This window comes from Pelmatolapia mariae, linkage group LG5, assembly GCF_036321145.2.
Source record: "Pelmatolapia mariae isolate MD_Pm_ZW linkage group LG5, Pm_UMD_F_2, whole genome shotgun sequence".
Classification (NCBI taxonomy): Eukaryota; Metazoa; Chordata; class Actinopteri; order Cichliformes; family Cichlidae; genus Pelmatolapia; species Pelmatolapia mariae.
In genome coordinates, this window is record NC_086231.1 from 30,600,991 (window position 1) to 30,628,849 (window position 27,859).

At 39.9% G+C, this 27,859-nt stretch overlaps 2 protein-coding genes across 15 annotated transcripts in view; both read right to left on the bottom strand.

The window, feature by feature from the left end:
* The window catches only part of itpr1b (inositol 1,4,5-trisphosphate receptor, type 1b), an 81,638-nt gene extending 66,085 nt beyond the window's left edge, over nucleotides 1–15,553 (bottom strand). For all 14 annotated transcript variants that reach the window (XM_063474747.1, XM_063474746.1, XM_063474734.1 and 11 more), the window contains exons 1-5: nucleotides 15,392–15,553; nucleotides 14,238–14,351; nucleotides 8,060–8,130; nucleotides 514–629; nucleotides 303–389 (exon numbers count right to left, since the gene is read on the bottom strand). In XM_063474747.1, coding sequence (XP_063330817.1) covers nucleotides 303–389; nucleotides 514–629; nucleotides 8,060–8,130; nucleotides 14,238–14,329 — 366 coding nt within the window. In that variant the 5' untranslated portion in view covers nucleotides 14,330–14,351; nucleotides 15,392–15,553. The remainder of the gene's footprint in view (nucleotides 1–302; nucleotides 390–513; nucleotides 630–8,059; nucleotides 8,131–14,237; nucleotides 14,352–15,391) is intronic.
* Nucleotides 15,554–20,934: 5,381 nt separating this feature from the next.
* Nucleotides 20,935–27,609, bottom strand: setmar (SET domain and mariner transposase fusion gene). The gene is made up of 2 exons (XM_063474748.1): nucleotides 27,504–27,609; nucleotides 20,935–25,316 (listed from the first exon to the last, which is right to left on the bottom strand). The coding sequence occupies exons 1-2, from the start codon at nucleotides 27,594–27,596 to the stop codon at nucleotides 24,519–24,521; spliced, it is 891 nt and encodes a 296-aa protein (XP_063330818.1). The 5' UTR covers nucleotides 27,597–27,609; the 3' UTR covers nucleotides 20,935–24,518.
* Between the last annotated feature and the right edge of the window lie 250 nt (nucleotides 27,610–27,859).

Consider the following 27,859-nt stretch of genomic DNA (forward strand, 5'->3'; position numbering starts at 1 on the left):
TCACTGATATACTAACATATACACTGTATACCTAATTACCCATGACCTACTGTATATACTGTAGTCCCTGTGTGTGTCATAGACTACATTTCTGGTTACCGATGATCTCATACTCGAGTGCAAAACATTCCTTTGTAATGTGTAAAGATAAGAGAGCCTGCAACAGATAACTTTACAGCACATCTTTGTGCTGTAGCAGTTATTTAAAACGCCTCTTTCATTAAATAGAGTTATCTTCAATCTTAAATACTGCAGCTTTTCTGTTAAGCAAAGAACCTTATCTCACTGGGCCTTAAACGCACCTGAATGACATTTCCATACTGGATAACTGTCCCCAGCAGCTTTCGGTTTTCAGACTCATTCTGCTTCTTCTCAAGATCAGCAGCATGCTAATGCACAGAACAGAGGTACAGAGATGGAAACATGCAGCATTTTTGTCTGTGCACATTTTCTACACAACAGCACAAAGTTACACAGCACTGCAAGATTTTGGAATGGTGATGTCAGCCTCACATGAAGTTTATTGAGGAGGACTGTGTCAGTAGTGCTGTTGCCTCCAGGTTTTGCTGCCTTCCAGAACTGTTTCTGTGCAGAGTATCTGTTCATAGGACACAGTTTGAAAAGGCAATCTAGGGGGGAAATAAGAAGAGGAAGGTGAAAAGTTACACTTCATCTTTTCATATTAGCAGTGGTCTGCTTGACCTCAGCAAACAGAGGAATGTGTCAGTAGAACAAAGCAAGGTTTTGGCACACTGTGGAACTGAAAATGATGACCTGTGTGCAATTTAGTTTGATAGTTTTAAATGTTGAAAGACTAGAGAAGTCTTACTGAGTCACGCCAAACACTGTACGCTCCTGAGTTTAATTTTGAAAAAAAAAAAAAAAAAAAGTTATTTTGTCAACACAAATGGCACAGGACACTCCTCTCCAGAGTTTGTGCAAGATACTCAATACTATATAGTACTTTACCCTGCATTCGTTTTACAAGATATAACCTTAATACAATATCATACCAGAAAAAGTTGCATTTCCTGCAAAAATGCTGTGTACCAGAAATCATGTACCGAAAACAGCTGAAGAAGCTGAACTGCCTGCTGAAGATGGCTTTATTTGAAAGGGTACACTGAAGAGTGTCAAGAAAGCAGAGGGAGCAAGAGCAGGGAAGACATGAGGCAACAGCCACTGGTAGGATTCAAACCTGGACTGCCCGCTCTCTGGGTGCCTGCTCATCCCAATGAGGCAAACCCGCACTCATCCCAGAGAGAGATATGACGAGAGAAACGGCTTCAAATCCAGAGTTTGAAATCTGAGAGAAGGACAGATTTCCTATCCTGAAACAAACGTAATTCATGGGAAAACGGTAAACGGTATCAAAAAAATTCTTTCAGCGTCAGTAGTGTCTGAATATGTACTGGCACATGGCTCTGTGGAGTTTAGGAGATATGACGAGTTGAAATGTTAAAAAGCTTAATATTTTAAAAAGTATAAAAGTTATGAGCAACAAAAGATATAGCTGGCATTAGCAGAAATAACAGAACAGTTTAAAATTTGAATGGTTAAAAAGGCAGCAAAGAATAAAGAAACAGGAACTCAATAGGTTGAATTCCTACAGCATTCACCTAATTAATGTAACATACAAGTATGAACATAAATTTCCCCCACTGTCACAATGAATGCTGGTCAGCTGATTGGCCCGATTGCCAAAACAGTTCGGCTCCATAATAGAGTTAATCCCTACAGACGTACACACTAAAGTGCCCTCAAAGTTTACAACATTAAACATGTTTAAAGCTTTGGGTATAAAAAGCTTTGAATTCTATGGACACCTACTTCCTAAAGGATGTGAGAGTTAGGAATACGGGCAGATTCAGCTGGCTTACTGTGAGGTACATGCAATAACATTTAATAGGCAAAACAAATATTTTTTAGAGTGTTACATAGCACTAATAATCAGCTATGTGTGACTGTGCGGTACATGGACAGGCTTGCTAGTATTGGCTGATGACTTATCACTCCAACATTTCATCCAAACATGGTAACTTGTGGCTCCAAGTAACACAGTGATGGACAAAATGCTAACACAGAAGCTTCAAATTGCTAAATCTAAGAACCAGTGGTTGATTTCACTGTGACACCGACGACCTGAGCAGCTTCACATTTAGCTGTTCATGTCAAGATTAAGGATAAATTCCCAGTGTCTCAAAAACAACACCTCAAAACAGTGAACTACTAAATCCACAAATAGTAATGACTATAAGAGTAGAACAAAATGAAATTTACTTGTGTTGCAGGTATTTATAGATAATGTATGCAACATGAAGTAAATTAATCGTCTTTTATCTGGTCAGACTGAATTACACACTAGAAGCAAACATGCTCAATTCTTTATAGTATACTGTAGACACTGTACTGTATATGGTAAGTGGAACAGGAGACCCAGTGAGCTATAAATGTGGTACAGTTTTTTTAAAGCCCGAGTGGATGCTGCTGTTGGAAATGCAGCCACTGCAGGAGCGTCCCAGAGTTATCTATCATGTGGCATGGGTAGAAGAGGGAGGACAGGATGACAGGAGGCCAAGGACCAATAGAGAAAAGTGGGCAGTGGCAAAAACATCTGTCTGATGGGGTAGGCAGCCAGGAAAAGACAAAAATAGACTGGGAAGAACCTAAATATTACGGGCAGAGAAGTATTTGCTTGAAGGAACGATAATAAAATGAGAAAATAGTGTAATTTACCTAAAAGACTTGCTACATTTTTTACAGCATTTACCACAATTAGGCTCAACCAAAAGCGAAAGAAAAACAAAAAGAGATGGAAGTAAGAAACTAACATATTAAAATCACTAATGAACAAAGAAATTGAGTCCTTTCTTTTAGAGTTTAAAATTCAAATTTTTAACTGCTCCAAACCCAATCTTTGAACAATAAAACGCTAAAGCACACCTTTTGCACACTTAACTAATTAATATGCAAAGAGCAATAAGTATGTAGGTTTTTAAGGGAAAATCATTGAAATAACAAAATAAAGAGATTTATCTACACTTTCCTGTCATCACGAGTTGTCATAGCAGAAAACTACAAGTGGATCCATTTTAATGAATGGTAGCGTCATTCTACTCTGTATCATCAGTGAATAATGAAAGAAAAAAAAAATAGGTAAAGCAGTATTTCCTGCTTTAGAAATACTGCATTGTAAAAAATGAATTTCACATTTGGCCACTGATTTAAAGCTCGCAATTTGCTCCAACAGAGTGAAGTGAGGCAGCCCTGATCCCTGATTCATAGTAATAACAGTGAATTTTATCTGGGTTTAAGACGAAGCTACAGAGACTTCTACAGAGAATCATATTTTCATAAAATGAAGGCCTTACACAGTGCATCCAATACAATCCCTATGCATTACCCTTTTACGCTAACATGAAGGCAAGTGAGTAATTTTTTCACTCATAAAGACCACTGCTTCTTTCTCTGTTATTGGTCCCGTTCTCTCTGCCTTAGCTCTGTTAAGCCTACCAGTGTCGTTCCCCCAGGCGTCCTAATGTAACAGAGCAAAACAAAACCCTCAGAGTAGGTGGTTTTCCCAACTGATTACTTAACATTTCCTGTTTCTTTAACAAGCTAATCATGACAAACTTCAAAAGGAGATGTCAGTGCCTGAGTGATGGTTCTTAAACATCTCTAATTCAATCTCTTGCTTGACTTCATGACTTTGGTTTCCTAATTCCTAACTGAAAGTTGTCATAAATAACAACCTTTTTCATTAATTTAAATGGTTTAAATTCACATTTTTCATTCCTCATGTGCACTCAAGCCCTACTGAAAATACTTGTGAAGAAATAATATGTTTACTCTGAGCCTGGAAAAAAAACATACATAAGATTGGTATACATGCATTCTTGAAAAAATTCAAGAGAAATTTTTCAAAACACCTTATCTCAATGGGGGGGAAAAACTCCCGTATCCTGATAGGGACTGAGTAATGTGTTAGGAATTAAAAGATGCCACATTTTTTGATAGAAATGTAGCAGTGACACCAACCCTAGCCAAATGCAAACTAGCAAAAACAGTCAAAGAAGATGAGGAGGAAAAATGTCAGCTCTAAAACCATTTTGGGTGTTGTCTCAGTGTTGCCCCTCTAGTGCACCTGTTAATTTCACTAACACCAAAGCAGCTGAAACTGATTAAAACCCCCTCTCCTACTTAACTGTACCGTTAAATATCTTAAAAGTTAACTGACTTGATGGTAAATTAATATAAAAAAAAATAGCAGTAAAGTGAAAGAAGTCAGGGTAATGAATGAAATTCTAAAAGGCCAAAACCTCTTTGTGGGTTTTCTTACACATTAGTTAATGTTTGGATGTATTTAAAACAGCAGGTAGAACAGAAATGGGGACATTTATTTCAAATATTTTACTTGCACATTTGGTGCATGACGTACATTTTGGGCACCAAAACAGCTCTGATCCACTGCATTGTAGACTTCTCAACAAGCTCTGAAGGTGTCCGTGGTTAAGAAGAAGATGAGGCCTCCAGGGATTTGACTTGCTTGTCCAGCACATGCCACAGACAGCTGATGCTAAATCACATCAATTCCCAAAGCAGTCATGAACAGTTTCTTACAGTGTGGCAGGGCAGGTATATTACCTTTTTAAAACATCCCATGCAGGGATGTATGCGGTCTGAAGCATAGAATTCACATAACTGCCAAAACCAAACGTTTCCCCTGCTAACCATGGCTTTTTGCTCTTGCCTTTTTCCCCTTAGAGCATCTTGCTATCTGTTCTTTCTCAGGTAAATAACAAATGAGTCCAACAACACATTCCAGCTTTTACTAATTATATGCAAACTGCAGCTTGGATGGCATCTCAAATTATATAATATTTATAAGTTTTCTGGATTTTGGGTTTCTAACAACAAAAACAGTCATAATATTGCGCACGAGAGGACGACTGACCAGAGCTGAGCGCCAAGCTTTCCTGTACCCACAAAGTTTTATATGCACAGATAAAATGACATGCAATCATGGAGTTAACCTGTATGTGAACATAGACTGACACACACATATCATAGCCACGTAGATTTAAATAAAACTGGTTCCCTACATACATCCTTGAGATGAAGACTTTTTAAACAGCTTACAGGTTCTATTATTACCAAACCAAGACGTCAGGATTTAGCTCTGGTTTCACTCTGTTTCTATTGAACACTCGCCTTAATAGAAGAGGTGATACTACTGTCTGTGGCTGGATTATGTATTACTTCACAATACACCCTCCCCCCCAAAAAAAAAAAATCTTTTTATTGCTTCCTTGACTCACAAAAATGATCTGTAATCTAAATATACCATTTTATTTAGGATAATATATGTAAGTTTATGTCATAAAAGGAACCCTAGCATGATACCAGAAGTACATTTATACAGTTCCCCTGTGCAGTTACTGCAGTGTATTCATTAACCACATCTCTGAATATGATTTGAATAGGTCAGTCAGACATGAACACAAGTCATTTCTTTGCATCCTCAGCTGGAAAAGCAGGCCTTGTTTAAACTCATAAAAGACTGCTGCCTATCTGCTATTCATCCAAATTTTCCCTGGTACAGAAAAGCAGCATATAAGGCTTTAAATGTGCAAGACTCATAAGGGTAGTGTGTCTGAACTGTGTGCTGACTACAAAAGTAATTCAGACTGTGAGAAGAAGACAGCATCTCTGGATATTTTTTTTTCTGTGTACTAGTTTTAACTTCCAACTTCACAGCAACAAAATGTGTTCCCGAACCTAAGCTGTCATTTCCACTACAGAGCTGTGGCCACTTTTACTGCAGTGTTGCCTGAGGGCAATGTTGTCGTAAAGAAATCAAAAGATCTGCATGATTCCTGAAGATAAGGTTCATGCTCTGATGTGATGTTTTCCTGTGTGTTAAAAACATGAATAGGACCCACTAAGGACAATTTACTTTATATTGTGGCTGAAGCAGTTCCTGGTTGACTGCTCCCACTAAGTGGTTATGAAAATTATACCATTTTACTAAACCTAAAATGCTCCACTCCCCCAATAGTGACTCAATTAGATCCCCATCTCATCACACACAGCTGCAAATGTTCTACTTTGAATCTGATGCTTCAGTAAATCAGGTCAATCGATGGTTAGCATGCTATGTGGAAAGCAATTATAGCTAAACTATGAAAGTAACTGAACAAAGAAATGGTTCACGCATGTGGTGTGTGGTGTTTTCCTACACAGTGCCAAACAGACAATACAGCTACACTGATGAAAAACATAATGCATTTTCAAAAGAATACCATGATTTAAAGAACTAAATTAGTTTGAATCAGGTATTCACAGGTTTCAGAAGGAAGAACAGGATGAGTTCTAAGCACTAAAGTGAAAATATTCTGTGCTTTTTAAAAAAAATCTTAGTTATGAATTAAGACTAATTTCAGGAAACATGGAAATAAAGTCAGCGATTAAAGAATGTGTATGAAAACTGAAAGAGAAGCTAGAAGAAGCTAAACTCAGTGATTCAGAGCATGTGACACAAATTATCTACATCCGAGAGGTACACTGAACACCATCTGCATAAAAAAAGAAATATGATAAGACTGAAAGTCTTTTGTTGTACCTAACAATAGGTTGGCCCGTGAATGCACATCATAAAGGCTTTGGTTATATTTTGTAAACACTGTTGGAGCTCACACAGCTCTTAACAAAACCAGTCTGATCTCCATGAATGAGGAAGGTGATGTATAAATCCTCTTTGATAGCGTTGGCATACAATCAAAAGCAGAACTACACTTGGTGTTCAAAAGCAAAACACAGTCTTATTGTATTTTTAGACACATGCCTCCTAGTTAATCTGTGCATGTGTTCACGCTGTCAGTTTAGACCCTGCTATTAAGCAGGGATGGCAAGTTCCTGTGACAAGCTTTTTGTTTACAGCTGCCTGGCATTCTGCCTGAAAGAAACTACATATAAGAACAATAACACAACCACACGTGATAGAGACAAAGCTATTATGTCCACAGAACAACACTTGCTAGACTAGAAGACTTGAATCTGAAACCATCAGCGTACTAGTCGGGAAACTGCTTACCCTAGGCCAGTAGATATAAAGGATCGGCCATTTCTGGCTGCCTGGTACTGACACTATATGAAGACAACCATCAAAATGACACTTCTTTTTATTCATTCTTGATTTTTCTTTTGGTCAAATAATGTGCAGGTTTATCTTTGGCTTTTTGGCTCTGGGCACACACTATTCTCCTCCTGGATATCATCACTCAGGAATGACCTGACATAAGAGATCATCAATTGAGACATGACAGGGACACTTGAAGTCCTGCTAGGCTTCTCATGTCTAATGAGACCAATTTAATCTGTTTGGAAGGAGCACTGCTACAAGTCAGTGGATGTGTCCTTGGCAACTGTGCCATTTCACTTTGAATTACCTGTTGCCAAACAACTCAAAATAGGGTCAGAATTTGTAATATGAACAGCAAAATTCATGAATTCATTAGAGCTAAAAAGGGTTTGCTGTTCAATATGTCAAATGTATTCTTACTCCCTTTGCTGCCAAGAGAGCATATCTGAACAGTACTCAACTGGTTCAGGTAATTATGGCAACACAGTCCTTCTAGATTTTCCCTACTCGACATCCTAGTATAACCATTGCCATTTCCATCTCGAAATTATTTCACATTACAAAAAAACTTTAAGAGTCGTGCACATTGTTAGTTGTTCTGAAAACAAACAGGGCTTATATAGCTTATTGGGGTTGTATTATACTCTGCATTTTCTAAATTGTTTTTTAAATAAAAGATCCAAGCAGAAAATGTATGCATATAATCCATCCTGAGCATGGGCACAAATGAGCACAAAACAATTAGACAAATTTGCTCATGAGTAACAGGTGAGACTGATGCGTTCTCCTGCATGTTTCTACGGCATCTTTCAGTAGAGTTTGAATGTAATAGGCAGCAGTGAGCATAAAATGGCAGCAACACAGACTCATTTCATGAAATTTTCATCAAGAGAGAAGCAAGTGATTTTTAGACCTTACCTCTGAATTTCTTAGGGGGGTTGTTGAGGTCACCTGTATCTGGTTGTACCACACAGCGATCATCCACAAGCCTGCACAGACAGCCATCATTATCAGTGAGTCAATAAGGACATATGCAAATGAAATTTGCTTTAATCATCAGAAGGGTTTAATAACTTTTTGAATAACAGCATTCCTAATGATATTACGATATTATGAGAGAGTCATATTAAATTAGGGCGATAATTCAGGTAAAACCCATCACTATCTGGATTATTCTAATTCATGCAGCTTATGTACCCAAAATATGACTGAATACAAAAACAAAACAAAAAAACCCCTTTTTTAAATAAGCAAAGTATTGTGTTTCCAACTCTTTTTACTTTTTTTGTTCACAGTAGCATATTCTATGGAGCCCTGTAGAGACAAAAATGATTATTGTGTGGCCTTGAACTAGTAACATATAGCTACAAACTCAATAACCTCTGGCCACAAGTTGGTGTTTCATGGGAATGAGGTATGCAAATCTTGTGGCTGTATCTTAACAGTTTATAGTCAAAATTAGGGATGTTGCTTGGGACAGACATTTTGAACAGCCACATTCTCTGCAGAGCCCAAAACATTATCAAAGACCATCTCACCCAGGTCACCATCTGTTTGAACTGCTGCCTTCTGTAGGCGTTACTGATCCATGAAATCCAGAGGTACCAGATTCACTCACAGCTTTTTCCAAATCCAGTAATCGCTCCCAACAAATAAAGATAGCTCTATAACGGTTTTATACTGTGCACTTAAACATATGTCATTTTATGTATTTTTTTTATGTGTTTATTTTAAAGCACCACATTAGAGCAGAACACCTAACTTCATTGTAATGCCAAGTACGATGACAATTAAAGGCTTTCTGAGGTCTTACCAAAATCGTTTAAACAAGCCAAAAATGGAGAACAAGTCTAACAGCAAAACACTCGAAATACCGAAAAGCATAATCTATTGGAAAAGGTTAAATACTGACCATGCAAACAGTGCATGAGTATTCAAGATACATACTTTGATAATCAAATTTAATGCTTTAAATGTATGGAATATAGGCTACTTTTGACACGTTTCTCTTTATGCCATCACAAAATTGTGCAGGAACGCACACATACAAACACACACACAGGAACAAACACCAAAAGTGTGCAAATGTAAGGAATGCTAGCAGCAGTATCCCGCTTTTCTTGCATGCTAGCATCAACACAGCTGTATCAAAGGTGGTTAAGAATTGCTTTAGTTGACTGGTCATATTGCTGCTTTACCCTGACACAGCCTATATAGATGCTCTCATTTTCTTCATTTAAAGTACTGCAGAACTGTGCTGGTTTACACAAGTGTCATGCACTTACTCTTTACCTAGCTTGTTTAAACCCATCACACAAAGGGTAGGGGGCATAGCCTTCAGTCAGGGCTGCAACCCCTTATAGAGACAGTGGCATCATAAAATCTTAAAACCAATGCTGTAATGCTTTTATGCATTTATAGAATAATTTGTTTATATTTGTAGTATTTCTGGTGCCAACTCCCAAAGGTAGCAACTTTTAAACATGGACTTAACTACTAGTGTACATCCCTCGACCAAATATCCAGAATCTATGAGTGCTGTTCTGGTATTATGAATGTTGACTCACTGGCCTGGATTTGTGGGACACTTAAGCATGTGCTGACCAACTTTAATCACCTCAGTGCGAATGCGCAGAACATCAAAAAGAAAAAAAAGAAAAAAGAAAAATAAACACACAAAAAAAACCCTGAAATTGACTTAACTGCACTGACCGGTCAAACTTCACCGTACTGTTTTGCCAACCTCCACTGTACCCTTAATGATGAGTTTTAACACTTCAGTATTTATCAATAAAGATGGTTTGATGACCATTAGAATAGATTCCAGATTTTTCCCCAATGGTAGCTCCAGTAAGCTACACTATATTGCCAAAAATATTCGCTCATCTGCCTTCACAGCCATATGAACTTGAGTGACATCTCATTCTTAATCCATAGGGCTTAATATGTTTTCAGTCCACCCTTTGCAGCTATATCAGCCTTAGCTGTTCCACAAGGTTCAGGAGTGGGTTGCTGGGAATTTTTGACCACTCTTCCAGAAATACATTTGTGAGGTTAGACACTGATGTTGGACAAGAAGGCCTGACTCCGCTCTAATTCATCCCAAATGTGTTCTAAGGTTGAGGTCAGGACTCTGTGCAGGCCAGTGAAGTTTTTTTTACACCAATCTCGCCCATCCAGGTCTTTATGGACCTTGCTTTGTGCACTGGTGAATAGTGTTGTGGTAAAAAGAAGGGGCCATCCCCAAACTGATCCCACAAAGCTGGGAGCATGAAAGTGTCCAAAATGTCTCTAAATGACAAAGGATTAAGAGTTTCTTTCACAGAAGGGGCTGAGGCTAACTCCTGAAAAACCCACTCTCCACCAAACTTTATACTTGGCACAATGCAGTCTGAAAATATTCTTATACTAATTCTCGTACCAGCAAACCCAGACTTGGCCATCAGATTGCCAGTTGAAGAATTGCTCATTACTCCAGAGAACATCTCTCCACTGCTCTAGAGTCCGGTGGCAACATGCTTTACACCACTGCATTCAACACTTTGCATTGCAATGGTGATGTAAGGCTTGGATGCAGCTGCTCAGCCATGAAAAACAATTCCAAAAAGTTCTCTACACACTGTTCTTGAAGTAATCTGAAGGCCACATGAAGTTTGCAGGTCTATAGCAACTCACTCTGCAGAAAATTGGTGACCCCTACACATGATGTTCCTCAACATCTGCTGATCCTAGTCTGTGATTTTACGTGGTCTACAAGTAAGTGTCTGGGTTGTTGTTGTTCCCAATCACTTCCACTACCACTAACAGCTGACTGTGGAATATTTAGTAGCAAGGAAATGTCATGAATGGACATGTTGCGCAGGTAACGTCCTATCACGGTACCACGCTGGAATTCACTGAGCTGATGCCTAGGTACTAGGTTGATGTAATGCACCTGTGACCATGGATGTGATTGGAACACCTGAATTCAATGATTTGGATGGGTGGGAGAATAATTTTGGCAATAATGTGTATATACGCAGAGGTTGCTCTCACTATGACTTTTGATACACACCCAATCATCCTGTTCTGAAAGCAGACCTGAAATGTGAAAGCAACTGCTCAGTTCAGAATAGAGAAGCAAGGTTACCTCTAGTAGACGTCCAAGGTGTAAACACTTAATGCAACCATCTGTGGATGGTTGCAGTCTTGCCAGCTCAAATATAACAGAGGAGCCCCATCCCAGCATTAGCAGCTTGTAACTAATACAAATTTTTTAACTTATTCAAGGTATTGTTTTTTGGTGTGTCAAGTGTACAGCACTTTGTTTTCAGCTGGCAGTTGTCTTAAAGTGCTGTATAAATAAATTGGTTGCTTGAAACTAATTACTAACTGCTACTTTCCTCCATATTTTACATGCTTCTACAATCATAGATGAATTAATCTGACACAATAGTATATGCAATATTAATTCTGCTCTGTCACAGCTCTGTCAGTCAGAGGAAATACAAGTTTCATTGTGATGACAAATCTTTTTTTATGATGTCCCTAAAATGTTCCCAAGCAAGCAAAGGCACACAATCTCTCCAGCATGTCTTGGGTCTGCCCCAGGGTCTCCTTCCAGTGGGACTCACCTTAATGACCTCATCTAGAAGATGTCCCTGGAGGCATCCTAGCTACCTCAAATTTCTTCTGATGCAGAGGAGAAGCAAATCTATTCTTACCCACTCACAAATAACTAAGCTCCTCAACCTAAGGCTGAGCCCAGGTAATCTTTGCAGATATTTTTGCTGCTTTGTATCTATTTATCGTATCATTTTGGGTACCATCCACAATTTATCACCATAGGTGAAGGTGGGAACACAGACTGACCAGTACATTGGCAGTTTCAGCCCTACTGTCAGCACTCCCTTTGCTGCAAAAGAGAAATCTGTCCAAGTTCAGATGTGACACCTGAGTTCAAAGAGCTGGACAGATATTAGGTGTCTGAAACACTTCTTTAGAATCCGAACAGTGTAAACCACCACATTTCAAAGGGGTTTGAGAAGTTGCTGAAATCACTCCTGTAGCTTAAAATTATAAGCTGTAAGCAATTCCCTTGTCTTTCAAGGCACTCTATTGTGGGAACATTATTCCTCTTTGAATCATAGTTTTCTAAATCATCAACCTCCAGTAAAAGCACAAATTTAGAGTCAGTAGTACGATAATTACAATTCAGGGGAAGCCCCTGGGAAAACTGTAAGACAGTATATCGGCACAAAGAGGACACTTGTGTAGGATGCACGAGCAGGTTGATTCAGGTGCATCTTTTTATAGGTCATTCTGTACACACTTGCACACTGCAGGAGCCCTGTGACGATGCAGAAGTCACATGTCGTGAGAAACTTCTCTGCAGAAATGAAGCGCTTGATCACCTCGATCACACTGATGCACCGATGGGCCGAGCTCCAAAAGAAACATGAAACTCGGGAGTCAGTGAAATCCAAGGGCAGAAAGTGGCCTTCAGGGCTACACTATCATTGATTGTCAGCCTTCCCGCACCAGTTGTGATCCAGGTAAATGCACCTGTCTCTCAGGAGTGCAACACTTAATACAATAAATCTATTTATAGGTACGTCCTCTAAGCTATTCCCTTTAACAGAGAGCGCTCACAGAAGCGGATGGGCTGGGAGGGGGGATTACTTGGCATAACAACACAAGATAGGAAAATTGACAAGCTCCGTCATGGTGGTAGCCTTCAAAGCTGTGCTCACATTTGTTGCTATGGTAGGTGACGCATAACACTAAAATTGTTTAAGAGCATAGCGTCTGAAGGCAAGGAGGAGGGCTCGACTCATCCTCTGGTAAACGGCAAACTGAAATGGTGACAAGGCAAGAGCAGAAAAACTGCAGCTCTTAAAAGGGAGAGGGAGGACAGGACAATACAGATGCTGTGCCCATTTTCACCTCAGGAGAAGAAAAACAAACTCCCCAGGACAGCAAACAGAAAGAAGCAGGAGGGAGAGAGACAGGCTAATTCTGGGTGCTGAAGCCTAAGATGCCAGACGCTGGACAGGAACATTCACATCAATGATCGCCCGCTGTTCCTCTTTTAGCCTTCTGTTTTTCCTCTGTGTGCCAGTTGTGTGTCAAGACTTTCTCAATTTCCACATAATGAGATGCACTTTTAACTCACTGCCTACAATTAGGAAGGAGTGGAGATGTCAACTAGTTGAAAACATGGTACTCAGCATGTACCGGGAGAGTAATTTCAGGCACAGAACAGCAAGCAAACACAAAATAAATAAATAAAGCTACAACTACAGGACCTAGCACTTCTCAGATAAGAACACTGGACTGACACAGTTATCCAGAGTGACATGATATGTTGCTGTGTATTCATAGATAAGAAAAGCTACACATTTGACTGAAATAAGTTGCAACACATCAGGTACACACAGCATAGATGTCCTTAAATTTGAAGATTACAAGCGAGGTGTATCAGCGTCTTCTGTAAAAGCTGCTAGAGCTGGTAGATACTGTGTTCTATTTTAAATAATTTACTAAGAGACAGCATTTACCAGCCACTGCTGGTAAAACCAAGCAACAAAACTGCAGCATAGCAAACAAGTTCTACCCATTACTGTACTAATATTTGAGCTCAAAAATTGATGCCTGGCCATCTGCAAGACAGGCTAAACAGTGTGCAAAATAAAGCCTCCAAAGGACCAAATCCTGTTACGTTTTCCTGCCTAGTCCAAATATTTTTCTATCCCAGTCTCTGCAATACCTCAACTGAACTGGAAACACCTGAAAAAACCTCATCTTTCTTTTTCATTAATTTTGGCTAAATCAGTTATTCACTTTAACCTTTTTCATGTTGACTAAAGACTGGCCAATCTGATATTTGTTAGAGGCCAATATATACATTGGTATCGCCATTCATGTTGTACATTATGAGTGAAGCTTATGAAAGAAAATTGGGTGAGATACTTAAAGAAAAACAACACTTGGTCTTTTGGCCTTGGCTCGAAACAACTCATTCATTACATGGGTTAGTATGTTCGTTTTGCAGTGTGTTAGAATAGGGAGATGGTGGAGGAGTCATGAAAATTAAGATAAACACAGGTAGGCTTACCCTAAAGTGCTGATAAATCCACTGGTGGAGCCTTCTGCATACAGGGAACAAATGTCCCCGATATGGAGGAAACTGGACATTTTGTCTGACATGGTTTCTCTGTGGTGATAACACCTGCAAAAAGTTGACAACATGAGAATTTAAAGAATCATGACAGACAACAAATACAACCAAGCCATACTTATTTAGGACATTTAAATCATTTCATGCAGTAATACAATTCAGGTGTACCTATAATGTAAGCTGCAGTGGTTATGATCACCTATTTAAACTATTATTACCTTTATGATTTTGCTACCCATAGTTTGTCTACTTGATTTTTTAGGCCATCCTCAGAGCACCACCTACTGCAAAATCACCAGTCGCTGTAACAAAAACTACTATTATAAACATTAACCACAAATAACTGAACTACAAAGCCATCCATTCCCCTTGTATGGCTTTATTTTGTTGCCAGTTCTGCCTAACAGTACAGCTAGTACAAGCTGGACATATTTATGCAATATTCGTTCATAGATTTGTTAGAAATGAAACAGTAAAAAGCGTGCATGTGCATTGTGCTGTTATAGCTGGGTGAAAGCAATAGGTCTGGCATTTAGGTCACCTGTTTGTTTTCAGGCTACGAGACCTCAGCTCGAATGAAAGACCACCAGCTATACCTCTGTGGTCTATATAATCTGTGATTTTTGCAGTTACTAAGAACCACCCAAAACCAATGTCACCATCATTTCAGACTGAGAAGCTCATTGTCTGTAACACTGTAGCATCAAACATCACTAACTAAGGGGCAAACATATTTATAGTCCTGGATGTGATTGTGAAGCAACAGAGACATTTAACAATAAATAATAAAAGATTAAAATTTAAAAAATGAAATCAGAAGTCGCACTCCACGCTATAAACTTTCTATTCCCTTCTCTACAGCCCTGTGTCACAGCACGTAAACTAATTTAAACGTCTCGTGGCACATTTGAACCGAGTTGCACGAGCATTCTAGCTACATTACATGTCAGGTCGCACGAGCTGCAGCAAGACAACAGAAACAAACGAGCGCGTGGGCTACTTCCTTGACAGGGATGCTTGCATCTCAATGACAAAATGAACAAAGCCCGAGCCTGGAAAAAAAAACTAGCGCGCACAGGCAAGGACTTTACCTGACAGAACTAAAATGAAGGCGTCAAAGGATAGAGGCAGAGAGAACCGCGGGAAGAAGTGGGTCAGCACGGGATAATTTCCACAGTCCTATCCTCGGTTAAGTCCATGGCAGTGAAACTCCAGGTAAGAGCAGCCTGAGCGACGTTATCTCTGACAGCTGAATGCGTCCTCGGCAACAATCCTCTTCTTACCTCCTCCACATGTCACCGCAGGAACGCCCCTTTCGTTACTATTTATAATACGGCAGTGCTTCTTGGGTAATGTAGTTCTTTAGGCATTTAACTCACAAACAGATATAATTTTCAACCTGGAGCGGAAATACGTGACCTTATTTATTGTAAATAAATACAATGTATTCATGCCCAGTGGCATAATAATAAAAAAAAGTAAAATATGTATTTTTTTTAAATTAATAATTAGCCATAAGAATGAAGAAACTATGGTGTCTTCTAACTATTCTGTAGATAAATGGTACTTTATCTGAGCCTAACACAAGCATTCTTTCTATCTAACATTGATATTCCAAGAGATGCATCAGAGAGCAACTCAGGGTTAGTATCTTGCCCATTTGGCATGTAGACTGGAGCAGTCAGGGATCGAACTTCCAACCTTCCGATTAGCAAATGACCTGCTCTACCTCCTGAGTTACAGCCACCCCATAGCTAACACTGATAAACAGAAAAACGTCTGTAATATCACATGCCGTAAGCCTTTTGAATACAAATAAAACCCATAGACACGTGTTCTGGACTAGTAAACATATCTCTGGGGGGGGGTCACATGCATGTGACTTGTTTTTGTTGTTGTTGTTTTTGTTTTTTTAGTGTCTACATTATTTTATGTATATGATGTCAAAAACAGAGGCAAACACACTGCCTTGTAAAGAGGGGGTCATGCTGTGCATGCCAAAGTGAAAGGACACGAGATAAAGACATCCATTGTGTGGGCAGCCTCCTGTCAGGAACACTGATTCAGTCGCAAGCAGTCAGATTCCTGGGTTTGTAATGTATTTATTTGCTTTACTTCCATTAAATTAAATGGTCTATGCATCATAGAAACAGAGATGGACCTGCCTACTTGCCAACAAGTTTTTAAATTTGTAATATAAGCTTTGGCAACCTCACAACCTCAGTCTCTCTCAGTCAATTTTGAGTGATCTATTTTTTTCTTCTTTTTTTTTGCAGCCGACCCAGTAAAACCACAGTGTGTCATTTTAGGCTACTGAACTGGAACAGACTCTTCTGTGCACTGAAATAGTTGTAAGCACTGCCAGATGCCAAATTTACAAAGATTAATAAAAAATAGGAAGGAGAAAGTCCTTAAAGTGATCCTAGCAATTCTTCCAAAACATGAATATCCGAAAATCCTTAAAAGCTTGATTAACTCATAATGAATCATAATTGCAATTTCAATGAGGAAGCAAGCGATGTACGAGGAGAAAGAGCACTTTCATCCCGAAAATGGGCCCAGTGGTATTAACCAAGCCCATCAATTAGCTCTTGATTTGGTTTCTTAGCTACCGGATGTGGAGAGATTGTAAGAGGACTAAATGGGGATGGACAAGTGTCCATTACCATAAAAGTGCTTCTTTTCACTTTCTACATTCCACATTTGCTTTTTACACACACAGTGGGGTCTTTCAGATGTAAATGGCTGCATGTTGTTATGTAGTAGAGCTATCTAAGGCCAAAACCCCTCTGATATTCATGCTCTGATGCTCTGTATTCTTTGTGTTGACCACATCTCACAGTCTACTTGTACAAAACCACTTATTATTACTGCGCGTGTTACGTCACTTTCTGTACAGTGAATTGCTCTTCCAGCTTAATGGCTGTCCAATCCATCATCGTTACCCAACTATGAAACAATCTCGATCAAAAGAGCATTAAAAACCACAATGAAAAACAGACTGCCCTAATCATTGGGGGACAGATGGGAGGTGGGTGACTTGTCTCTCAGCATCGCTGTCAGTGAGTTAGGACTTCATGGCATCAGACACTAACCTTTCTTTACTCTAAAACATTTTGAAGCTTTGGTTGAATTTGACATTAAGTGAAGTTGAACACAAATCACTGAGTACTCAGTTGTCATGGATACACTGTACAGACGACTGGCTAGGGAGGAAGTTTATAAATATAAAACTGGACACAACTGCTGCTGTGTTTTGTGAATTGCAGAAAACGATGTCAGAAATGGCTTGATTTGTAGTTTGGTGAACACAGTGCCCTCTTTATTCTCTGGGTTCCTTTGGTCAGCGTTTTAATTCTAGTAGCCTCCTTTAACGTGAAGAAGTCACGTGCTCCAGGAAGACACACACACACTCACACATACGATGCATGAACACAACAGACTCAGCGGTATAGATAGATATGAGGCAGGGTAGGTGTGGAGACAGCTTGATCTCTCGTGTAATTTAAGGGTCGTGGACAAGAGCCCAAGATTGGTTGGAAGGACGGGTGATTCATCTCGTAGCTGACGGAGATGCACTAAATTTACAAATGACTATCAAATTAGCAAATACAACATCTGCATGCTGGGAGTGCAAAGGAGACAGTGGGATGACAAAATGCAGCGACCATCTGTGTGGGAGCACAGATTGTGAGACTCATCATTGTGCATGTGTTACAGCGAGTATTCTCATGCAGATTCCAGGCCTTCCCTTTGCAGCAATGTGTAGGCACAATGGCTGGTAGTATTCTCTTCTGAGCCTCTGATAGGCCCTGTGTGGGCCATGCTTGCGAAACCAAGCCCCGCATTCATCAGAAATGATGGTATACAAGCAAAGTAGGGGAAATTGAGGAAAAGATATATTAAAAGGCAACAGCTCAGTTTAGATTATTTCTTGTTGACAGACTGTTCACTGTTATAACGTTAAGTTCCCAAGTCCACATAAGCTCTACAGTGTTGAAAAAAGGAGGAAAGGAGGGCTCTGTAACCCTATCACTCTCTTATTGGTGTTGTGGATCTGGGACAGGAAACCACTCAAGGCATGAAGCCACTGGGAGCAAGAACCACAGATAATGACTTATTAGCAATTTCAAGCTAAATGTAGAATACTGGTAGAACTTCACTGTCATGGTTCCTGTTATACTTCTTTGTTTGGTTTTGTTTCGAGATTCTCTTGCAGTGGTATTTTCTAACACTAAGAAGTGAATTTAGTTATTTCCTGTTTTTACTTTGAAGGCATGTTTTATTATGTGTCCTGTTGTGATACTATTTATTCCTTTCCATCCTCCATGACTGCCTGTCCCACTGTCTTAGCTTCATGTATTTATTTCCTACCTATGCCTAATCACCCAGTGTGTATGTGTGTGCATGTACTAGTCCCTTCTTTACCCTGTTTTGTATAGCCTCTCTAGTGTTCCTGTACCAGGTTCTTGCTTTGTGTTTCTCAGTTTGTTGCATCAGCTTATAAAGGTTCATTTCTGTTTTAGGTCGGCTGACTCCTGGTGCTTTTTTAATACTACTTCTAAATCCCGACGGAAATTATTATTATTGGACTTCCTAAACCAATAGCTTAGTCAATATCAGCATGCAACATGCACAACTGTGCGGCAGATGGCGTAAACAAATGTGCCGTAAACAAATGTGGCGTAAAAACACACTAACTGAGCACAGGATCTTCTTGCAAAGTCTGAAAAGGGACAACAATCTGCTTTCCTCTCCTGGTCTCCCAGCCTTTTTCAGTACGTGACGTATGCAGGCTGTGAATGACATCACACCCCCGTGGAGTCGAGTCCACACATGGTACTTCGGTTTTAGTCAGATTACACACACAGAACCACATGCAGACAAGTGGTAAGCAGGGTAGTTGGCAGCCCCAACGATGCCTGAAAGCAGGCTGCTCGGAGGAAGCTTCCTGTACGTGCTTAGTGGTTGACCAGTGACAGCAAAAGAAGTGAAATAGGAGAACATAATTAACCAGAAGGAGATAAGATAAGAGATTTTTTTCATCTCGAAGCTGTAAAGAAATACAGATCCTAGCTATTTTATAGCCTGTAAGACAACAGGTATTAGTAAGACACTGGGGCATAAAGTAGAGATCTACCTCACTAAAAATACCAGATAATTATGCTGGTATAATGGCCTGCATATCCCCAATGGAAATAGTCTGATTAGACCAGCTGCAGAGATTTTCTAATTAGGCCTTGTGATTTTTTTTTTCATATAAGAAAAATCATTTTGTGCTGGATCTATATTCAATTTATAGCAAATGTAACCCACTCACTCTAAAAAAAAAATGTAACAGTGAGTCTGATAGCATCTAGATAGAAGTGTGCTTTGGATATTTCACGGCCGATGAGTCTCCTCTTCAAAAGCAATGTGCACAGACCAGAAGATCACTTCACCACGTCACCTTGGTTACGGCATAATCAATATGACACACCATATCCATATGCCAGAGGGAACTGTCTCCCAGACGTCTGATGTGCACAGGTGGACGTTAGCAGAGTTTCCTGTGTGACCCAGTCCCACTGAGGGAAACAATATCTGGAGGAGACAGTGGTCTGAAGTCACCTATTTAACCTGGAGAACATGTTCCATAAGCTGTTTTAAAGGCGGGTAATCCATTAGGATCAGGAGGATGGGAGGACTCCAGCTTCACTTTCACTGCATGCTATAAAGTAGCAGCTTACTAAACTTAGTCTCTGTTATATGGTGGAAAGATGTGACAAGACCGATTATGGAACTGGGGCTTATATTTTTCAGTGAGCTGCTGCACATGATTTAAATATCCTTAAGTGTAATAGCCTGCACATGAGTCGTCTTATGCCGACATGCACTCTTGCTCAACCAAGCGTTTAAACCTGTGAAACAGCGGGTCATTAAGCAAAGCTTGTGATTGCAGTGGGAAATAATGACAGTGATTATATCAGTGGAAATCCTTGGCATAAGTGAGGTTGTGATTAAACCGGTTATTTTCAGGTTCTCTAAAACTGATATCCATCCTTTCAAGAGTCTCCCTTCAATTTAAGTCACACTAATAATGGTGTGACGTTTCACTGAAGCATTTCCTAAAGTAATAATACACTCCAAAGGACAGGTCTGGTTAACAATTTGTTGTATGTAAGAGTAGAAAAAATGTATATATGTGCTGTTCTGATCAGTACTGAGTGCAGCTGTGGAGGCGGGTGCTTCTTGGGCTCCAGAACTTCCTGCTGAGCTTGCTGCAGGTGCCCTGGGCCAAATTTAACTTCACATCTGTGAAGGGAGGAGCCACGTTGAAAACCCTCTTTAACGCTACCTTCCTTTAACACTGAAGTGAAACTGCAAATTGCAATTTACTCCGCTAGATCAGAGCACGACAGGGGGAGGAAAGGAAAAAAACTACTGTGACTCCTTAGAAGAGCAGCCAGCAGTTCTATTGAACATTGAGATACTTTGCTCTGATGGCTACAATGAGAACAAAAAACAACTTATTTCACACATTCGACAATTATGTCAGCACAAAGGCCAATGTTTTATGTGTTCTGCTACAACCTGAGAGAGCACAGCTCTCAGGTGTTGTCAAGTTCTTTAAAACACATTAGAATTAATGACGTGTTGTTGAAAGATTAAAATATTTCTTCTCTTAACACTGAAACAACAAAGTCAAGAGTTTTAAAATGTGTCCCAAACTGGAATTTGAAATGCCTTTGCCATATGAGGCCCCGCAGATATCTGTCGTTTTTTCTTTTCCCCTTGATTTGGCTGCGGGATTCAAGACAAGGACATCTGCTCCCTCATCAGAGAGGTGCCCCACTTCTGAACAAATGGTCTGCCAGTTGTAATTTCTCCACTGGTCATTCACCCTTAAATAGTGTCTCGCTCCTTTATCAATGTGATGCATTGCTCACATAAGGATCAAGGTGTACCTTATCTTTTGTCCTTTCGAGCTACACCAGGCAAGACATTTAGGTAAAGCCTATCAGGCCAAATCAAAGTGGGGGCAGTGAAGCAGAGGTGTCATGATGAAAACAAACATATTATATAGAAGAATGAAGAATTGTTCTTAAAGGAAGACTGAGTGCTCTGACAGGACTGTACTCTTCTATTCATCTCTGAGTTCAATTCTAGTCTATTTACATAGCGCCAAATCGCAACATGAGTCACCTCAAGCTGCTTTATACTGTAAGGTAGAGACCCTACAATAACAGAGAGAAAACCCCAACATATGGGCAAGCACTTGGCAGCAGTGGGAAGGAAAAACTCACTTTTAACAGGAAGAAACCTCCAGCAGAACCAGGCTCAGGGAGGGGCATCTGCTGGGAATGGTTGGGGGTGAGGGGAGAGAGACAGCACAAAAGACTCGTGGAAGAAGGGAGCGAAGGATTAAACATAACTATTGATTAAGTGCAGAGTTGTATATAAACACAGAGTGACAAAGAGATGAGTAAAGAAGAAATAGTGCATTACGGGAAGCCATTTTCTGTCCTAATGCTAAGTATGGTGACTAACTGCTTGTTCACCCTTTGCAAAAGAAACAGTGTTAAAATTGTCACTGAACTTTCTACAGAAAAGACATGAAACTTATTTCTATAATGAATTAACCGTTACTAAATCTGAGATAACAAAGATCATAAACAGGAAGGCACAAACATGCCATCTACCCAGCTACAGTGCTTTTTGATTTACTTCAGCGATAACCCATGACATGTTTATCTGCACCATGCTAACGCAGCAATAAATTCTTGGAGTCGGTTAACTAATTTCAGTTACACAGCAATAACTTGAATGCTGTATTTTGACATGTTCTTAAATTTTCCAATTTAGGATTCTGACACCACATAGAAACCCAATATAGAGGGTTAATATATGCATGTTTTTAGTATTCAGAGCTATTGAATTTATGAATGACCCCCTACAAAAACTGTGTACTGTCAAAGGTTGCACAGTCTCACTTTGAAGTTATGTTAGCAGAAGTTCTTTATGCAGATATCCAAGTAACATTTCATAAAATAAATACCAAAAATTCTCGAAAAGATCCAAAAGAGTACATTTTAGTCACACCGGTATGAAACAGCACATCATCCTATTGTGGAATTTTTTGGACATTCCAGTTTCTTGTTTTGCCCTGAACACTGATTCAAGCCGCTACCACACACATGCAGAAACAATGACCGCAGTCTACGGTCAAAATCCAGTCCCACAGTGACATGGCATTGTAAAGCATCTTTGGCATGTTTGGCTTTTTTTTCCCCCCCGACTGGTGGAGGGAGCTGGGAGGGTGTCTGGTAGGGAAGTTCACCTCATGTGATTAACTGCTGGTTGCTAGGTGACAACCCTGGAAAGGAGCCATACATGTAGCAGCCAGGATTTGAGCTCATCCATCGTGCACCTCCCAACCAACCGCTGCTGTCCAAACCACTGCCTGTACACACAGCCGGTTGCCATGGGGATTCCAGGGACATCTGACTCAAAAAAAATGACATGAGTCATGATTTTGAAGACCGACTGTTTTTCTTCTTACACTCGGTTCTTTTTTGTTGGGTTTTTTTTTTTTGCACTGACAGTGGAATCTAATTTTTCACAAAGGCAAAACAAAGAAAAGACCAGAAGAATTCTAAGGACTTGACCTTAAACTAAAGACATAGCAGATGCTGCACACACGAGTTATACAAATGATATATAATAGGATGTATAACTTTGTACACTCTTCTCTTTTATGTTACATATGCACAATTACTCCTTTTCTGCATTTCTCTGTTAGTGTTGAGTCCAAGGCCACAGGCTCAGCAGCATCCAGACACTTTGCCTGACTATTTCTGACTACATGCTACATGTTAGCATCTGCTGTATAACACTGCACATTTGTACTGTGTTACTGGAGTCAGACAGGGGAGGTATCAGACATGTTGTGTATTTTTTTTATAATACCCAAAGTTTAATTTAGCACATTTTAAAAATGCTTTAAAGCTGGGGTGTTTTTTTTAAATGTCCAGACCGATGCAAGGCATCTTCTCATCCGACTCTTTGGAAGAAAAATATTAGAATTCCAAATGACTCCTTTAAGTTTGAATGTGGATCAGATTAGGCTCAATGAACAGAAAGAATTCCAGGTAACCCTAAGAGAGGAAGGAATATAGGTTGATACGACACTTTGCTTCTCCACTGGGTGACACGAAAACCAATCAACTTGACAGTGGTCTCCAATTAACAGAAGGCTGCCACTCCCTCCACCACCACCACTGCCGCTAGTCTTTCTCAGCCCCACTGTGGCTGGAGTACTGGGTCCCATTTCTGGATGAAACATGGTCTCCATCCTAATTAACCCAGATGTGGATATTAATAAGATGAAAGCAGGTCTAGACTAGAAATGGGGCAGATTGAGAGAAGGTTCTGATTTCAGAATGGTCACGCTTAAGTGGGACACCTTGCCCCCCCTCCGACAGGGGAATAAGGTCTGTTTCTATATAAACTATACCCCGTGGCTCTTTTTAATTGGTCCCACTTCTCTTGAGGTTTGAGTGCGATGAGAAGCTGAGGATATCTATGAGAGGTGGCTGTGTAGCACAACGACAACAGAGACATGTCAAGCAGATGGAGACATATGACAATTATCACCTTTTATGTGAGTTTTTCTTTTTGGAATAAAACATCTCACGTCTTTACTTGCACTGAGCTCTACCAGAGGTTCCAATCTTGATCCTACGTGACTATAAAAGGAAACCTATTAAACATCATTCTTTCACACCTGCCAGTGCAAATGACTTCACTACTTCTTCCAGAATCATGTATGGTGTGAGAAATGGGCCAGGACAGGACAATAACTATAAGACTGTAAATCACGTGGGAACAAGCCTGTCCTAATACATGAAATAGATTATACAAGTGAAAGAACAGATAAGAATGTCAGCAAGAATCTAATTGTTCTTGTTTTCATTGCATCATCTCGCAGTTAGTGGGAGACGGCATTAAGACAGTGGCAGGTCAGCAGACACTCAGGGGACCAAACAGGAAGGAAGCAGAGATGGGCACAGACATGACTCATGCAGCTCATTGTGTTCATGGAGCCATCAACATGCTGCATTGTCTTGTGCTAACAAGCAGCTGAATTAATGAAGATTTTAAGAAAACAAAGACATGAATAAATAAGCTGAAGGTCTCTTGTTTTACAGTAATCTTTCCCCAATGTTCATGATAATTTCAGCTGAGAATGGATAAATCCAGAGGAAGGAATTGTGTGCAGTTGTTGGAACCACAGCGACACACTTTCTTCTGGAGTCCATCTGTCCACCTGGCCTGTGCGGCGCCATCGCTTTGCATGGGCAGCAGCTCTGCAGGACGCTGGTTACTGTATCCTCCTGAGTAGTCGAATGTCAGCTCCTCCTGAGCTTCAATGTCCCGTCCAGCAAACAGCGCCAATCTGGGAATTACAGAGTGCACACGCACTGGCACCATGACCAGATTAGGCATGCAGGAGTGGTTGAGAAAGCGACCCACGTTTCCCACCTGGGCTGGGTCCACAAACGTCTCAGTGACGGAGCCCGTGCCCGCGTGCTCCCTTACAGCGATAATGTAATTATTTTCTTCAGACCTCTGGGCAAGCTGTCGACGCCTGGCCTCCTCAAAACTGATCACCTCCCCTGCATACTCACATACAAATGCCCCGTGTGAGATTTTCTCTAGTGTCCGGACTCCCCAGCCCCTGTCCTGGGTTTTGTACACTTGCAACCTAAACCGCAGCCCTCTCTGCACCACCCGGTTAGAGCAATCGTCACTGCAGGTGCAAAGGGCATTACACTCAAATACAGGTGAGCAGAAACCAGAGTCTGTTCTGTTGAGGTTGAGCAACGTGCCTGTGCTGTCATACGTCTGGCCATGGGTCTGCAGGCAGGAACAGCTGTCAATGCAGCACGAGTGGGAAAGGCAGGAGCATCCAGGAAGGGTAACTTCACTGGGGTCTACAGTGGATCCTGGCCCCTGAACGTTATCTGGAGAGTACTGAGAGACAACATAAAGATACAATGAGCGTTGCAATTTAAAAAAAACAAAACAAAAAACCAACAACTTGTGGAAATTGTGTAAAACAATACAGATCAAGAAGACAATCCACAGATAGTAATCAAATTATTTTGTTTTTTGGACAGTTTGTTAAAGCATACAAGACTTTTAAGTATTTGAAAACTGTCAACCTCCATTAACAACCACATCCACACATACAATCATAATATGTCCTCTGGAGCATCATGAGTAAGGAGTTGAAGTTTAGGAGGCAGTTATTTCTTGTACTGCGTGTTGGTAATGTGGCTGTGATGATTTGCTGCCATCTGTTGGTAAAACAATGTGTTGCATTTAAAAGTGTTAAAAAAACACCAGGATTTTAGGAGGTTTTTGACACGGTTTTCTAGATCACTCGGTTACTTTTATACTCATCTTTTAAATGGCATAAATGAATTACAGCATTGTTTCTGTTTGTTTGATTGATCCGTTTACACAGCATTAGTCTTTTTTTGAAACTCTAAAATAACATAACATTGGTATCAACGCTCAAAATAATATAAATGAGAGTTACACTGGTGACCTGCAGCAACACCACCATACACCTCTTTGGCATGCATCTACTTTATGTCCATGTTTGCACAGGGCATGAACAGAAGGTAGAGAGAGGAGCTGTGATTCAAAGTCCACTCTCTCTGCACGTCAGTTTTAATTTGTGATCTCAGTTTGAGCTGTCATCAAGGCCACGGCCACAAAGTCAATATTAGGGGAGGGGAATTGTATAAGTAATTCCAGTGTAATACAAATGTATCCAAATTCCATCTAATAAGCATGTACACTATATAAATATGTAATGTAACAACCTACACATACGGTGATTGGCACTTCACTCGGGCATCTTGTGAGCTTTCTGATGATTAGAACATAATAAAAACACTCATGTTGGCTGAATACAATTGTTCGTATGATGCGTGGTGAATATGAAGCTTGAAGGCAACTCAACTTTGAAAGCTAATGTTAATGATGGCTTAATCATTACATTTTGACCAAAACACTTTCTTTCCACTCCTGGTAATTACTGGCCCTTTATTTATTATTAAAAAATATGTAGTTCCAGCAGTTTCGGTTTAAACAAGGCACACTGACAGTAACATTAGTTTTTCATTTGTGTCAAGACTGAAATGAAGTGTTATAATTGCAAGGTGTTAAAATATTAACCACCCAGTAAACAGCTGATGGCAGCATTAGCGATTAAAATTGCTAATGACTACTTTTGGATAATGGTGTGTGGCGTTCATGTTGTACCTGTGCCTTTATGACAGCTGGCACAGGCTCGAGCATTGACGTAAAATTAAAAGGACGAGTTTCTGAGAAATGGAGGGATGGAGGGAATATTAGTGCTCACATTTTGATTATATTTGCATATTTTTGTGTGTGTCTCATCCAAAATACATTATACGGACCAAAGTATTGGACAATACCTCTTAATATCTGAATCTCATGACCACAGGTGTATAAAAATCATGCTTCTAGCCATGCTGTCTACAGATAAAAACATTTGTGAATGAATGGGTCTTTGTAAAGACCTCAATAAATTCCAGTGTGGTATTGCAACAGGATACCATCGTTGCAACACGTCAGTTCTTGAAATTTCTTCTTTTAAAGATATTCCATGACCAACTGTAAGTGGTGTTGCTGCTGCAAAGTGCAAGTGTTTAGGAACTTACTAACTCAGCCATTAAGTGACAGCCTACGTCACTAAGTGCTGAGGCACATGGTGTATAAAAGTTGCCCAGGTGGTTTTGGCCATATATTGTACAGCTACGTACTACTTATTTATAGTTACATATCCACAGGACAGTTAATCTGAGGTGTTTTAAAAAGCTTTTTATGTTATGTTTTTTGTGTTCCCACCAAGTTTAATTAAAAATTCCGATGTCCCATGATTAATCTAAACACCACTAGGAAAAATAGTAATTGGCCTGTATCGTTGCTGTTTGTAAGTCTTAACTTACAACACGTTTAATTAAAGTTTTAGTGCCACCACATTAATAAAAAGGCAACACCTAATTCTATTTTAACCACCCTTACACTAAGCTAGCTAAACAAAGCGGCTAAAATATCGGTGCAGTGTTTTGAAATGCTCAAACGTGTTCAAATAGAGAGAAAAGCGAGTTAAAGTATCGTTACCTGAAAAGTATGAAATGCCAGTCCTTCAAATAAAACGGGAACATCCTCCAGACCTCGACTCAGATCACCGCCGTGCGCGTCAGTCACATTCATTCCTGTAGCTGCCTGAAACAGCGAATCTGCTTCAGATGTCAACAAACCAACTTCCGGTGGCTTCATTAGCAACCTTCGCCCTCTAGTGGTGGCATTACACCACAGCAATTAAAGCCTGATGGCCATTATTGACCAGCTGGACAAGGACACTTATTTTTCCACGTGAAAATGAAGAGTTCAAACACAAAATCAATCAGTTTTATGACATTATTTTTTTTTTAAATCTTATTACTGAGAAGAAAAAAAAACTTCTTTCCGTCTTT

Bases quoted from the DNA above. Each gene is read 5' to 3' on its own strand.
- setmar (XM_063474748.1), bottom strand. From the start codon at position 27,596: ATGAATGTGACTGACGCGCACGGCGGTGATCTGAGTCGAGGTCTGGAG. The intron at 25,317-27,503 runs GTAACGATACTT...GTTGTCTCTCAG, and splicing joins TGGCATTTCATACTTTTCAG to TACTCTCCAGATAACGTTCA.